At 47.1% G+C, this 14426-nt stretch overlaps 1 protein-coding gene across 6 annotated transcripts in view; it reads right to left on the reverse strand.

Annotated features, from left to right (window-relative positions):
- Positions 1 to 14426, reverse strand: part of PTBP1 (polypyrimidine tract binding protein 1) — a 28207-nt gene that overhangs the window by 13549 nt on the left and 232 nt on the right. For 4 of the 6 annotated variants that reach the window (XM_058858497.1, XM_058858496.1, XM_058858495.1 and 1 more), the window contains exons 2-4: positions 10706 to 10736; positions 1097 to 1175; positions 414 to 586 (exon numbers count right to left, since the gene is read on the reverse strand). In XM_058858497.1, the coding sequence (XP_058714480.1) occupies positions 414 to 586; positions 1097 to 1175; positions 10706 to 10736 (283 nt within the window). The remainder of the gene's footprint in view (positions 1 to 413; positions 587 to 1096; positions 1176 to 10705; positions 10737 to 14426) is intronic. The other 2 variants (XM_058858499.1, XM_058858498.1) reach the window with 1 other exon arrangement.

Here is a 14426-nt window from a genome sequence, read left to right on the forward strand (position 1 = left end):
TAGTGCACACCTCCTGAATTACCCAAGAGTACAGCCATACCCAGCTCATTTACTAGATCTGTAAAGGTGTCCTCAATATGCCACAATACACAGTGGTAACTCAGCTGTCAAGCAAGCCTGAGTGAAAAAGGCCAACTCATGGCACTGCTGTTCAAATAATCCCTGGCCTGCAATTTCCAAGCCAGGCCTAACGCTAATTATAAGTGACAACCTGCAATTATGGACTGAGCTCCTTCTGCAGCCTGAAAATGGTATTTTCTACAGCTCATGGGATAATCACAGAAAAGTAAAATAAAAGTATGCAGAAGTTATTGACTTGTAATACACAGCAGTTGTTTAAACAACTTGGATCTGGCTTCCTGATGATAAACTTATCAAGCCTTTGATACAATTCACGTTTTCAGAGACAATACCTGGTTTTTTCCTTTCAACATCAGAAGATTGGTGACCTTGCCAAAGGGTAAGCCCAAAGAAATAACCTCTGCCTCCGTGACGTCACTGGGGAGCTTGCGGACGTGGATTACTCGGGATGGGATCCCGGCGCTTCTGTTATCACCTTTGAACTTTTTGCTGTCGTTCCCATTAGCTGCAAGAAACAAGAGTTACTGCTGATGAAAAGGGTCTGGAAGAAGAAGCACACACTTCCCACTGCTGACACACACACTCTGCTCCCCAGCCAGTTACTCCACTATTACAGAGAAATTCCATAGTCTAAGTTAACTTGAGTCTGAAGACACATGGTTTTACTCTTTTTTTTCCTCAAATTACACGATGGGAGTGACACAGCCAAATGCCACTGCAATGGAATAAATTCTCCAGTGGCCATTTCCCAGTTTGTGTAAAGCCCACACCTACCCACCCATACTTTTAGTGCAGGTCTGAGCCACTAACCTGGTGCTTTATTCCTTTCCACCTGGCTTAGTGCTCTTGGCAGATGTTTATTACTATTATTAGTATTATTATTATTAAGCACCATCCCACTAAAGGCCTAATAAGTACTAAAAATGAAGAGATTTTAAAATTATGACTAAGAAGGAAAATCCAGGCCTCCTCAGAGTACTTATAAATTCCTGTGCTTGTTCCCATGCAATATTACCTGCAGAAGGAGAGTTGCTGCTCATGATAAAGGGTCCGTTAGTAGTAACACAAGGAGAGAAAAGCTCCTCAGCTGCCCGCTGGAAGAGAACAGATGACAGGTAAATGGACAGCATTTTACTCAATTCTATCCAGGCACTCCTAAAGCAGAACAACTGAGAAAGCTGGAGAGGAGTTGAATACAAGTGTAAGTGAAAACATACTGACAGTGGGCAGTGAAGCTCACCTCCATGAATTAAACATCAGTCAGATCCAGTTTGGTAATGGAGCAGCACTATCCAGTATCTCTTTTCAGCTCAGCATTAGGGATCTCAGGGCTGGAGTGCTGCTGAGTTGTGTGAAGCCACTACACACAGCGCTGTGCACCAACAGGCACCTTCTCCTGTCATACGTGGCAGAACAGGTTTCTGACTACACTCCCATCCCACAGAATTTTCACTCTGAAGCTGCCAAAACTGTTTGGGAATGACTTGGCAGTTATGAATCAAAGCTGTGCATTTTGGCCCTATTCCTGGAAGTGTTCATGCCCAGATTGGACAGGGCTTGGAGCACCCTGATCTGGTAGAAGGTATTTTCTGACACAACGTTCTCTGTAAAGTCACCTAAATCACCTCAGCTGACCAGGACTGATCTAACCCAAGCAGGTACAGAAAACAGTACTAAGACAAAAGCAAACATGCCTATGAATGACTTCTTAGCACAATCTATACTTGCATACACATCTTACAATCAGCATGGCTTAATTTCAAGTAAATTACATAGAAGACTTCAAATTCCATTGTAAACCGTGAGCAAACATGATACCACAGATCTAACACACAAAAGCACTTTCTCATCGTTTTTTACACTCTTCCACAGAGGCACCACACTAAAAGGCTTTCATCAATAGAAAAAGGCTCAGAGCTCATCCCTGCCTTGGCAGCTCCCACCCACCTCAATGGAAACGTAGCCCTCTCCACACCATGGCACCAGAAACCCTTATCTTCCACACGCCCTGTATCTGGTGGCACCTGCAGAAACAGGAGCCGTGCAACAACAAAAGCTCTGTGCACTCCCCCAGCAGACAGGCTGGGAAAGTAGGTCACCAAGAGCCCCAGAACACCCAGCTACAGACACACGGTTTGGGTTTTTTTCTTTCCCCCTCAAATCTTGAATTTCTCGTTTGACTACTCACTGCCAGCTCTTCAAAGAGGCTTCAAGGACTTTGATGTCCCGAAGATGAGAATTAGGCCAGGTTCCAAACCGCGGTTCATGAGCTGCTGCTGGTCACCTGCAAGCACTGACCAGCTCCCACCAAGGCTCTGGCCTCGGCCTCCTCCTCCTCACATGGCGCAGTCATTAGGATTGGGCCTTTTAACAGCTGTTCTAATTAGCACTTCGATTCCTGAGTGCAGCAAGAGGCAAGCTGGGCTGGGAGGCTATTAGACTGTGATCCCATCCTTTGATGACTCAAATTAAGGTATAATTCCAAGGCTAGAAAAAATCCTCCAGTTTGCTGTTAGAACACTCTTGTGCCTGCACTGCTGCTGCCACTCCAGGTACAGCTTTCCATGCCACAGCCTGGGATACACCTGACAGCTACTGACAAGAACCACTCACCAAAGCACAGCCCTACCCACGTAATCAGGTGTTTCTGGCTTCATGAAAGCCTTTGCATTAGGCCTTAATGGGACTTGAATGTTTTAAAACATGTTCTTAAATATTAAGTTGTAAAATTCTGCACATCCAGGATGTCAGCTGTTCCAGTACAAACTGGTGTGTCTGTGCAAACACAGTCGGCAGCTCCTGCAATCCATCATGGAAACACTGTGAGAATGAGCCACGTATTTGGCTCTCATGGAGGCAACACTAGGAAACTATAAATTGGAAAAAACAATCATTTATACCATTATGGAAAGAATTTAGCTTTCCTAATGGCTTGTTTAAAATAAACATTTTCTTGCATATTTGAAAACTTCCTCACAAGCAGGGATGAAGAGGATGTCACAGCAGCCAGGCTCCACTCGTCCATGTCTCTTTAAGGAGAGCAATTTCCAATCCACTCCCCTCTTATCTTGGAGACAGCCTGTGCTGCCCACTGTGACCAGAGCCGGGAGGCAGGGGGGGATGATTGTTCAACATCAAAAGCAGCAGCAGTCAATTTGTAAGCTTCCCAGCTGGAGGTACATGCAAACGAGGAGGGAACACTGCCATGGTTGGAAAAGGGCAGTTATTCCAAAGTCTTTGGAAATAAGAATAAAAGGAAGTTTACAGACTGTATATGTAGGGCTGTGCAGTCACAGCAAAGTCATCCCCCACATCACCCAGTGCAGGAGTGGCTGCTGAAGTGCAAGAGGAGCAGACTCAGTGCCCCAAGGAGCCTCAGTGGTCACTCCATGCTGCCATGCCCATGCTGCACAGGCCAGTCCCCAGCACAAGGAGGCTGCATGAACCATGATTTTTCATTGACGGGTGTTCTTCCTCTGTTCCTGCTGGAGCTGATATCGGATAACTGCAGGAAATAGTTGCTTTTTTGGAACTAGGCAAACTGAAACCCAGTTCTCTATGACCATGCCCACAGTAATGAGCACTCAGAAGCCTCCATCAGCTCTCTGCCGTTACACTGCAGGGATCACCAGTCTCTCTCCACACTCTTTTCTTTCTGTATATGTTAGAAACACTAAAGAGTTTCTTTAAAACCATGGTATAAATTCAAATGTTTCATACCAAGTACCCAGATCAGTAGAGGCAGAGGAACCAAAGCAAGACTGGTTGGTTAAACAGGTTTAGGAGAGTTTCTCACCAACAACGCACCCACTGGGTATTTTGAATTATACTGGGAAAGACAGTAGAAAAGTTACTGATTCTGAAGTTTATATAATTTAATCTAGGTTTAAAATGGAACAAACTCAGGCAAGGGTTGTGGGGGTGCTTGGTGCTCACTCATATCCACCCAGCTACATTTCAAGACACAGTTCTCCAACCCCCAGTTCCTATCCCTGCTCACAGAGGCATTAATTACACTGACATTTCTGCTCAGCCATTCTTTCACAGCTGGTATTTTTACGACGAGATTAACAGAAGCCACAGTGTGCTTGCAGCACATCAAATTCCTCATTTGAGCTAACAAATCTCCTCTTCCTCTGTTGACTGAAAACAACCGCCACTTCTGGAGTTACACAGACAGATTCTACCTAGAGCAGGGTAGGGCTGTTTCCACCACCCAAATCCCCAGTTAGCAGCACAATGGCACCAGGGAAACCCCACTGGGATGAGTTTCCATGCCAGCAGCCTCTTCTGGCCTTATGCTCCTGGCTACAGAAGGTCCCTTGCCCAAGCTGCACTAATTTCACCACACACCGTTCTCCAGGCAGCCCTGCTGCCAACAATTCCCTCATTCTCTTTTCAGACTCAGGGAGAGGCAGGCTGCTGCAAGGTACAGCTTAATATTTCATATCTCCCCCAGTTGTATTTTTGACCACGCCCCAAACTCTAAGCCTTGCCTTGCTTTAAAGTTTTAACAAGTAAAGCTTAAGAATTTTTAGTCTGTCCAGGTTTTCAGAACTTAAAAAGCAACAGCTCATTCACATACACTACATACTGCCTCACTGCCAGCAGGATTTTACCTGGCTTACAATACTTTGGAATGAGGCCAGAGATTGTCTCAGCTTCTATCAGCACACCTAGAAGTGCTACAGAAATTCCCAGCTGCCCTATATAATCCTTTATCTACTTAAGATCCAGCACTTACTTTAAATGGATTACAGTAAGTCAACTGCATCCTGCCTGTGCAAAAGGCTAGAAACAAACACAGACTAAACCACCGTAAAAATATCCATTTCAAGTCAAACACATGATATTAATCAACTTTCAGGCAGAAAGCAAAATTAAAACAAAGGCAAAAAGAGCATGTAGGAAGGAAGGGGACAATGACCAAAAAGGCCACAAGACACAAGTTGGTCAAGCTTAAGATCTACAAAAAACTGTTTCTCTCCATGTCTCACTGAGGAAACCCTACAGAACAACAGGATTGTCTCTGGATATGGAGCACCTTACACTGCTCTGACAGACTTGGGATAGCAGTACTTTGAGAGGGAAAAGATGGATTTTGGAGGCAAGCAGACCATCAGCTAACAGGGATTTACTGAAAGCAAAGCAGGGAACAGCACCATTTGGAAATTCATTCTGAAAAGAAATCGAAGGAAATATGTCCTGCAAGAAGCCAGAGCACATGGGCATTGTTGTTCTTCACTTTCCCTACATTTGGAAAAATACTGTAAAGCCAATGAAGACCACTGTAATTATTTTCAAAATAATGACTCAGACCACTGAGCTCACAAAACCCCTCCACTCTGATCAAAGAGGCAAGAAAATGCCTCTGAGCACAGGAGGAGCAAGTGGCTCATCAGGGCCTGTCCAAGGTCAGTCCCAAAGGGACGAAGGAATGCTCTGATCCTTCAGTTCACAGCTCAAATCTCTGTGAAGAAACTATTAAGAGAAATCCAGTCTGATGACATCATCATCACACTCATGTTACATTCCAGCATTTTTTGCTGAGAGATTCTAGATTCAAGAATGGAACTAAATATAAACTACTAGGAAGGATGCCAGTTTTCCTCGCCTTCCACCAAAGACTCATGTCCAGCATAGCTCACTTATGTTTCTCCTTTATTCCCCTCTCCTGCCTCCAGCACTCTTTAGTCACTTAAAGCAGTGTGAAAAACATTCCAATTTGGGTCACAAACAAACTATGAGTCAACTTTTTTTGTGAAACACTTCTGAAGAACACACACACCTGCATCCCCAACAGGATTTTCCTTCTCCAGGAAGCTAGGAAGTTAAGGCCAACACAAAGCAACTTCAAGATTCCAGTGTGACACTGCCCCCACTTCAGTGTCACTCACGCACTGGACGCACAATTCATCATTTGATAAGAACCAAAGCAGTTGGGATCAACATAGTTCACCAGATTGCTCATGGATGATGTACCAATTCAAACACAAGAACACATATAGCAATTATCAAATTAGGTCCACCCCAGCAGCCAGTATATTTCATGGACACAGCGGATCTGTGGCAGAGGAATCAGCCTATCCAGCAGGCACAGGGGACACTTATTTTCCACCCATGTTCTGCTCAGCCAACACAAGTCACCTGCCACTTCAGGCTTTTAAAACTGTCACAGCCTCCCTCTTGCCTGGACAAGATTGAGGCTGATATCCCTACAAAGCAGCCAATGGCAAGCTCCCCACTGGGATCCCCAATGGCACACTGGGCATACACACACCCCCAGCCCCTTTGAAGCTGGCTGAGATGGTCAGAGCCCAGCAGTTTCCTCCATAGCTGCAAGTGCCAGCACCGCTTCTAGAGGCTGCAGACAGGCCCTGGAGTTCCTAAAAGCTGCCAGACCCTCTAGTGCTGCACCTGCTCACCCCGTGTGCTTTGGCAGTGAGCTCTGAGCTCGAGCACACACCACAGCAAAGCCAGATCCTCAACCCACTCATCCATCAGCCCCTCCTAACTTTCTTTCTTAGTCTTTGCTACTATGGAGACACCCTGTGAAACAAACCTGCCCTTTGAGCAAATAAAAGGTGTGGCCAGTTTAAATAGCCCAAAATTCCTAAACTCCAAGTGCTGCAGCAATGCAGTCATGCTGGCTCATAGGGCAGCACACGCCCAGGCTTTATGATCCACCGCTCCCAAGCTGAAACTTAACTACTCGTCAACCTTGAGTTTTCAAGTCATTGCCATGGAGCAGAGAAGCCTTGGCTAAGCTCAACAGAAATCCTATCAGGGAGAAATAGTGCTGGATGAGTCACGCCAGGAATACAGAACTCACGCAAGGACATTTCTGCCCCGTGTGTCAGGGGGTCAGTGGAACACACGGGTTTAGCAGGAACTCTCCAGGCGGCACAACTGTGCCTGAACTGTGGCTGTGCAGAGGCAGCACCACAAATGGGATGGCTCAAACACTGGCCCAGCTGAGCACAGCATTCACTGTGTTCACAGGAAGCTTAAAAGAGTGTACCAGAGCCATGGGGAATGTGTAATTAAATAATAGTTCCTCTTCTTGCTGGTGTGAGAGGACAACAAATTCGGTACTGGTACACCTGCATTTTCCAGTCTGTACCTGAAGCAGATGTCAGAGACCAGAGTCCATCCCTACAGCTTAAAAATGTGCAGTTGAGTGAGTTCATATGTATTAAATATTCTCCTCTTTTCAAAGCAGGCCTGAGGTTTAAATCCAGTACTTTCTAAAATAATTTTATTAACAGATATATGACTTGAAGACCCAGGTGCATAAAGCAGCATGCAGCACTCTCAGGTGAGATGGAGTTGTTTGGCACACCCAGGTGACCTGATGCCACCCAACAGCCACTGCCATCCCTGTCCCCTGCCACCAACATGTGGTTCCCATGTGTGCTCAGGCCTGATGGGGAGGCCACAAGAGCCAGCTTGTTGCAGCCTCTAACTAAAGCCATAGGAGGGGACTGGAATTTCCTCACAACATTCTTGGCCCACTGCCTGAAGCCATAATTACTGTTCCCATGGCAAAGGTCCTGGATTCACCACAAATCACTTCTATGCAGTCAGCCTGTATCACACTCCAGCAAAGCCTGTTTTAAAAATTAACTTCTCAAATGCCACACAACTGCGCTTTTGGTTTCTGGAAGAGAAATCTTTCAAGCAGAGCTTGACTTAGCCAAGAAACTATGGGATTATTCAGCACCTAAACTATTTTGAGACTTTTCCAATACCAAAATGCAATTTCACTTAAAGAACAGTGACGTGTCACAGCTCATCCTCTCTCTAGTCCTGCTCAGAGTGTGAAGGGACAGCGATATGAAGGGAAATTAAACAAAGGGCAAGGAGACACAACAGAGTGAGACCTTGATCAGACTACCTGCAAGAGGCAACTGCAGGGTCAAAGAGCACCTCAGAGCTCAAACACCATGCCTCCATCTTAGGGCCATACATTCTTCCTTTTCAGACAGCAGTGAAACTATGGGAAGAAGTAAGTCTTAGATCATGTGTTTCTGATCTGCAAGACATTCCAGAAGGCTGTGCATCAGGAACCCCCAACACCAGAATGGCAATGAGCTTCCTAAACAAATCCACACACTTTAAACTGAGGAGTCTGGAATGGCTACTACAATTACACCTGATTAAAAACAAGACCATTGGGCAGTACAGTGCTTACAAGAGCAAGCCACTGGAACACCTGGGGGCTTTTTAAGTTAAAGAAACTAAATTTAATTAAGACCTCAGAAAAATTAATAAGTGGGTGTAAATATTCTTGATACGTAAATTAAGGATGTGAGAAAATAAAAAAAAAACAACAGCAGCCTGCCCTTTAAAGCAATAATGTTGAGCAAACTGAAAAACCTGACTTTGATAAAGTCCTCAACTTCCAAGTTAAGCTCAGCATGAAGACACCAAGAGGCCACTGGGAGTTTGCTGTGACACGTTGCTCAGCAGTGGCTTGAGTCACAGGCACTTTTCCTACTTGTCTGAGCCAGCTTTGGGACATTCCAGTGACAGTATCAGATCAAGGACAAGGTTACTGAGGGCTCAGTAGCATGTCACAAGCTGACAGATTTTCTTCCCTGACAAATTTCTACTTTTGTGCACGTACACATCAGGTATGAGTAAATTTACACCTCAGATTAAAAACAGTTTTTCAGCTCAGATCCCCATGTGTGATTTGGTATTTCAGCCAGGAAGCTCTCATGAGCACAGTGACAGAATGGAAACCTTGGACTGTGCTGGATCCTGGGAGCAAGGGAAGCTGATGTGCCTGACCCAGGCAGAGGATGGGAGAACAGGAGAAGCTTCACCTTGCTCTCAGATATGCACGGACTCCAATTTACCTACAGAAACCCACTACATGTTACACCCAAGCACTAACAAAGGGGATTCTATTACAAAAGCTATGCCTGCATATTCAACGACTTACTTAAACACAATCAGATAACATGGCTACAGCAAAAATCAGTTGAAAGCTTACCTTTACCAAGATGATTCAGCTTTCCTGCCTGCTTCTGCCACTCTTTAAATTTAGATTCGACTTTCTTTAAACCTGCCTCATCTGACTTGACAAGAAACCTCATGTTCCATGCACAATTTAGTCTCACCACTCCCTACCTGCTGTCCAACCAGCACAATGGATACGATGCTGTCCCATGCCAGAGGTGAAGGCACCAGAGGGGACTGCTCCCAGACCTCATCTGACTGGAACCAGGGTTTGGAATACCCCCAGATGAGAGCAATGAGGCAGGCAATCCCACACCCCAAACTCCAAACTTCGCTGAGGTCTACAACTACAGTTTCAGAAGCTTCCTGGTTTAGTTATGTAAAACCACTTAAAAGTTATAAATTACACATTGTTAAAAACCAGGGGACCTTAACCGACATTAACCAGTTTCCCAGCAGATGATGCATCAAAGTGCTCTAAGGATGCCTTGGTCCACCTTTCATAATGGCTATGAACTATCAACCAACCTTATTGTCCAAGCTTAAGCCTCTCCTCCTTGCATCCAACGGCAAACTGAGCTCCTTGCAGCAGGCAGCATTTCTACCCGAACCAGACGCTATCATTAATTTAAATTTGAGATTCCAGCAGGAGGAAAAGTAGGAGTAATCTTTCCCCCACAGCTCTTAGAGCCCCTTCAGACCCCTAAAACAGTGCCAGGCGGTCTGTGCTTAACATTGCTCATTCTGTACTTCCAACACAAAGCTCTGCTGGCCATCAGCACTTTCTGTGTGATGCTCCTACCCCATTCTGTAGGGTTGCTGGTGCTCCCAGCACACCAGCTCTGTTCCACCTCAGTCCCATCCCATAGCATCACTTCCCTGGTCCTTCTGAGTGGCCACTTGTGGCTCTCAGTCCCTGGCAGCTCTTGGTCACTGCCTCCCCATGTGCCACTCGGCCACAACACCAACGGCCAACACACACACAGGGTTGAGTCCACTGCAGTCCTGACCCCAGAGTTACAACATTGACCAAATCAAACCCTAACCCTTCAGGCCCACTCTGTCCTGCACATTCCAGTTTGGCGTTTCACAGCACCAGTGCTGATCCCGTGAACGTGACGCCTGTTGCCACCCGCGGCCGATAAGGAGCCTCCTGTCAGCGCTATGAGTTTAGGGCTAAAGCTGCACTTTCCAAACCTGAGACTAGAAGGGCAAAGATCATATTTGCTGTACTCACAGGAGATAAAAATCTGCTGCTAAACCCTCCCTTTTGTGGCAGAGGTAATTTTGACATATAACTGAGCAGGAATTCACACAAACAAAGGAAATGGAGTTCTCCAAAGGAAAAGGACCGGTTTCTTCATGGAGAAGCATTGTCTAGCACACAAGTTAACAAGCATGGCTTGACATTTTAGCAGGGGAAAGGGCTGTTTCTAAATGCAATAAAGTTGATCATCAATGCCTAAATGACAAGAACTAAATGCTGAGCCATATTATAAGTTTTAAATGTACATGAAATTGAATTACCTTCTGGTTAAAACCAATTTACATGGTACCAGAAATAACCCTTTAGAGCTGAAGATCTACATTTGGTGAGGCTAAAACTAGGTCAGATGCTGAGCAGTGTAAAAAGAGAGAAAAAGTGAGAAGTGCCTACCTTTGTACCAACTGTTATATCTTGGACAATGCTGTAGAAAAAAGAAAGAAAAGGATTAAAAAAGTTAGATAGGTTTGCCACAAAAATCCAGCATAGTTTACAGTAGTAAGAAAAAAGCAAGTCAAAGTGCACAGTTGTCTTTGCAGGTGAGCCAAGGACAGTTTATACAAAGAAAAATTATTAGATGGTGATGGTGGAGACCCAAGACCCAACAGTGCCAGAGAACTGCAGCTCTCCCACTCCCTATGGCAGCACCTGCTCCTCCTGCAAGGGCATGGGGTGGGGGTGAACTCCCCCAGTCCAGCGATGTGACCTCGACTCTGACCACACCAAGCGGAAAAGCATCACGAGTCAGCTTGGTCACCAACATCCCCTTCTGAGTTTCCTGCCCCCAACACCCACAGAGCCCCTGACAGGCTCTAGAACGGCTGAAGAGACCAACACCAGAGCTCCAGTGGTCCCAGGGCCAGAGCTCAGCTGTGTCCCAGCAGAGCAGGAGCCAGGGCTCACAGCAGCCCTCAAGCCACGCCAGCACTGCCAGAGCAGGGCCAGACTAGCAGAGTGCCCAGAGGTCCAGGCAATCCCAGCCTGGGGTACACCCTAGATAGGATTCCTCTATCAATTCTACAAAAAAGAAGCTATTGAACTCAATCTTAGACACTTAAACCTCGTAAAATGAAGACTTTCTGATTAACTAAGATGAAAAGTAGCACAAGTTGTACTTCAAGTGACCCACACCAGGTCACTGAACTCTATACACCGCAATACACCTCCTTTACAGCAATGTGCACCAATGCAGTCAGAATGACTTGCCTACAGCCTTGCATGTTAGGCCTGGGTGATCTCCCAGAGCCTTAGAGCACCTCCATGCTACTGTTTCATGGGAGCACTCCAGACAGTTTAAGAATTCAGTTATACCCTTGCACTGGTGATTTTTTAGTAATAAATTCCAGCTCCCTGTAATGCAGCAACACAAAACAGAGAACAGAAACGACCCCTTTGGACTGCCATGGATACAGCCCTGCCTGGTTCAGCTCCTCTCAAAGAGCTGCCTGTAATTTCAGAGCACAGGATGCAGCAGTGGCCAGCTGACTGACCTGCAGCAGCTCCACAGAACAGGGGGACACACAGCAGGTAGGGCAGTCCTTGAACCAGCAGTAAGAAACCTGAAGTACTCAAGAACAATTCTACATGGTGATTTAATGCGAAAAAACTTGCATTTACTAGTTCCTGCTTGCCTCCCCTCCTGCAACAATTCATAACTTGCACCAAAGTCGTGTCTGATCTTGTTAGACCACTTGAGTGGCCCCAGTGACTTGAGTGTCCCCAGCTCCAGAAGCAAACCGCAGCTCCAGCACGAGCCAGCTCAGCTCCTCACACTTCCTCTTCCCCCCAACCTGCCGTGTCATCATAACCCAGCACTCTGCAGCTGGAGCCACAGCCCTGTCCAACGGCTGCTGCGGGAAGCCACGCGATAGTTCCGTATTTTCCAGGGAAGTCCTGGGAGAAGACCGCGTGTGACACCGCTCTGCGGGCCCGGTGCTGGTCACCCGGCGGCAGGATGGGCTGGCTGTACTCGATGGTCAGCTCTAATGAACTAATGAAACCCAGCTGCATGGAGCAGTTCAAGGAACCAGCATCCCTAAACACAGAGCACATTCCACAGCTAACACATAAACACTAATCCAGGCATTTCCAGAACCTTACAAAAATCTACTGCCAACAAAGCACAATAAGAACAGGGAATGCCCCACATTTCCCAAACTCTCGAACTTACCCCAGAGCAGTTTCTCCCACTTCCTGTTCCTCCTGTGGGCCTCTCACACAGGAAATGTTTTACATAAAGTGCCTTAGCTGGGGATGGTATTTAGAAGTATCCAACAGGAAGAGACATTTTATTTGCCAAGAACTATTGATTCCTGGGATATTGTTGTAGCCCATTTGACAACATATTTCACAGGAAACAAGCTTCAACCGTATTTCAGAATTTTTATTCAAGAAATGTGCAACGTATTTCCAGTTCACATACCCCCTCAGTAAATCATCCCAAGCCTCCTTCTCATGTCCTGCACATCAGCCTTCAGGAGGGGATTAAAACTTTTCCCAGTTTCAAAAGAAGAGGCAATAAAGCCCTTCATAAAAATTATTTTTCCCATGGAAAAATGGGATAATTCCCATGCAATAAGAGGAAAAATTAAGCAGCACCAGTAAAACCTCCAGGTCATTTTCCAAAGCAGGACTGCCCACACAGACTCCTCACATGTTTTAACAAAGCAACTTATTCAAAGGGGATCATTCGAGCACAGCTCAGGATCATTTTTGGGAGAAGGAGATGGGAGAAGCCTGGAGCCAGGGTACACTTGCTGCCAACTCGGCAAGAACCTAAAACCATTTTCTGAAGCAGCTTTTAAAGTTTCAGCAGGAGACAGGATACACTTTCACCGGGCTAAGGGATCCTGCACAGGGACCTCCAAGAGATGAAGGGTAATTGAGTCTCGTGTGTTACAACTCCTACATTCAAATAGCAACTACTTTAACATGCACGGAACATCCGCCTTCCCTGGAACTACAGCTGATAACAAACCGATTTTTGCCACTAGAATGTGTGATCTCATGTGCTGAGAATTTATTGGGTTTGTTGTTTTGTATTGGTTTTCTTTTAATAATATCATTCAACACGATGAGCAACTGGTTAAAAGCAGCAGAGCGATCCTGGACTGAAAAAATTGTTAAGATTTAGGGATTTTTATGGGTTTAAAGATGAAAACAACACTGAGACGCCACCTTTTCAGCGTGTAAAAAAGCCCAGACATGTGACTACGCCCAGACCAGTGTTCTGAGGCAGAAAGCGAGAAGGCTCTAATTTGGGCTTCCCGTACTTACGGCTCTGAGAAAACAAACTGCTTACTCGGAGGCCTTTAGAAATATTTTAACTACTGCGCGCTAGAAGAAACAAAAACCACATCACTAAAAAAAAACCCACGCCAAACAGGAGAAAAGAGGCACAGAGAGACTCGTTTTCGAGAGAGATCCCCTGATAAAACACCCGCTTTAGAACGAACTCTGCCGCAGAGAGGCCCCGGCGGGCGGTGGTTACAGAGGAATCGACGATGACCAAGATAAAAGTTGTGCTCTGGAAACTCCCCGAGTCCGAGCGTGCGGAGGGGAAGTTTTCTTTTCCGGAGTTGCGCGGGACAACGAGAGCGGGGCCGCGCCCGCAGCTGTACCTGAGGCGCTCAGGTAAGGCGGCGATGGAGCCCTGCCCGCCCTCCTCCCGCCTGCGAAACTTGGGCGAGCGAAAACCGGTCACAAAAGGAACCCAGCGAGAGCCCCCCCCGCCCGCGGAAGCGCCAGACAATGGGAGGGAGCGCGGCCGTGAATCACCGCCCGCCGCCCCGCCAGGTGCGCCCGCCCCGCCCGCTCCGCCCCCGCGGAGCCGCGCCCGGGCCCCCCACCCGCCCCCGCGGCGCTCCCGGACCGCCGCCCCCCGCCTGGGCCCCGTGAGCCCCCCAGGCCGGCAGTCCCGGAGCTCCCCTCGGCCGGGACCGGCGGTGCGCTCGGAGCACACGCGGGGCCGGATCGCACGAGGCGGCGCACTGGGCCCGCCCCTGCTTCCCCCGCCGCCCGCGGGAAGGGGTCCGGGAAAGGGGGGGAGGCGGGCCCCACACGAGACGACCCCCCTCGCCAGCCGCGGCCGCGCCCGTGGGCCCCCCACAGGTAT

Source organism: Poecile atricapillus, chromosome 28, assembly GCF_030490865.1.
Source record: "Poecile atricapillus isolate bPoeAtr1 chromosome 28, bPoeAtr1.hap1, whole genome shotgun sequence".
Lineage (NCBI taxonomy): Eukaryota > Metazoa > Chordata > Aves > Passeriformes > Paridae > Poecile > Poecile atricapillus.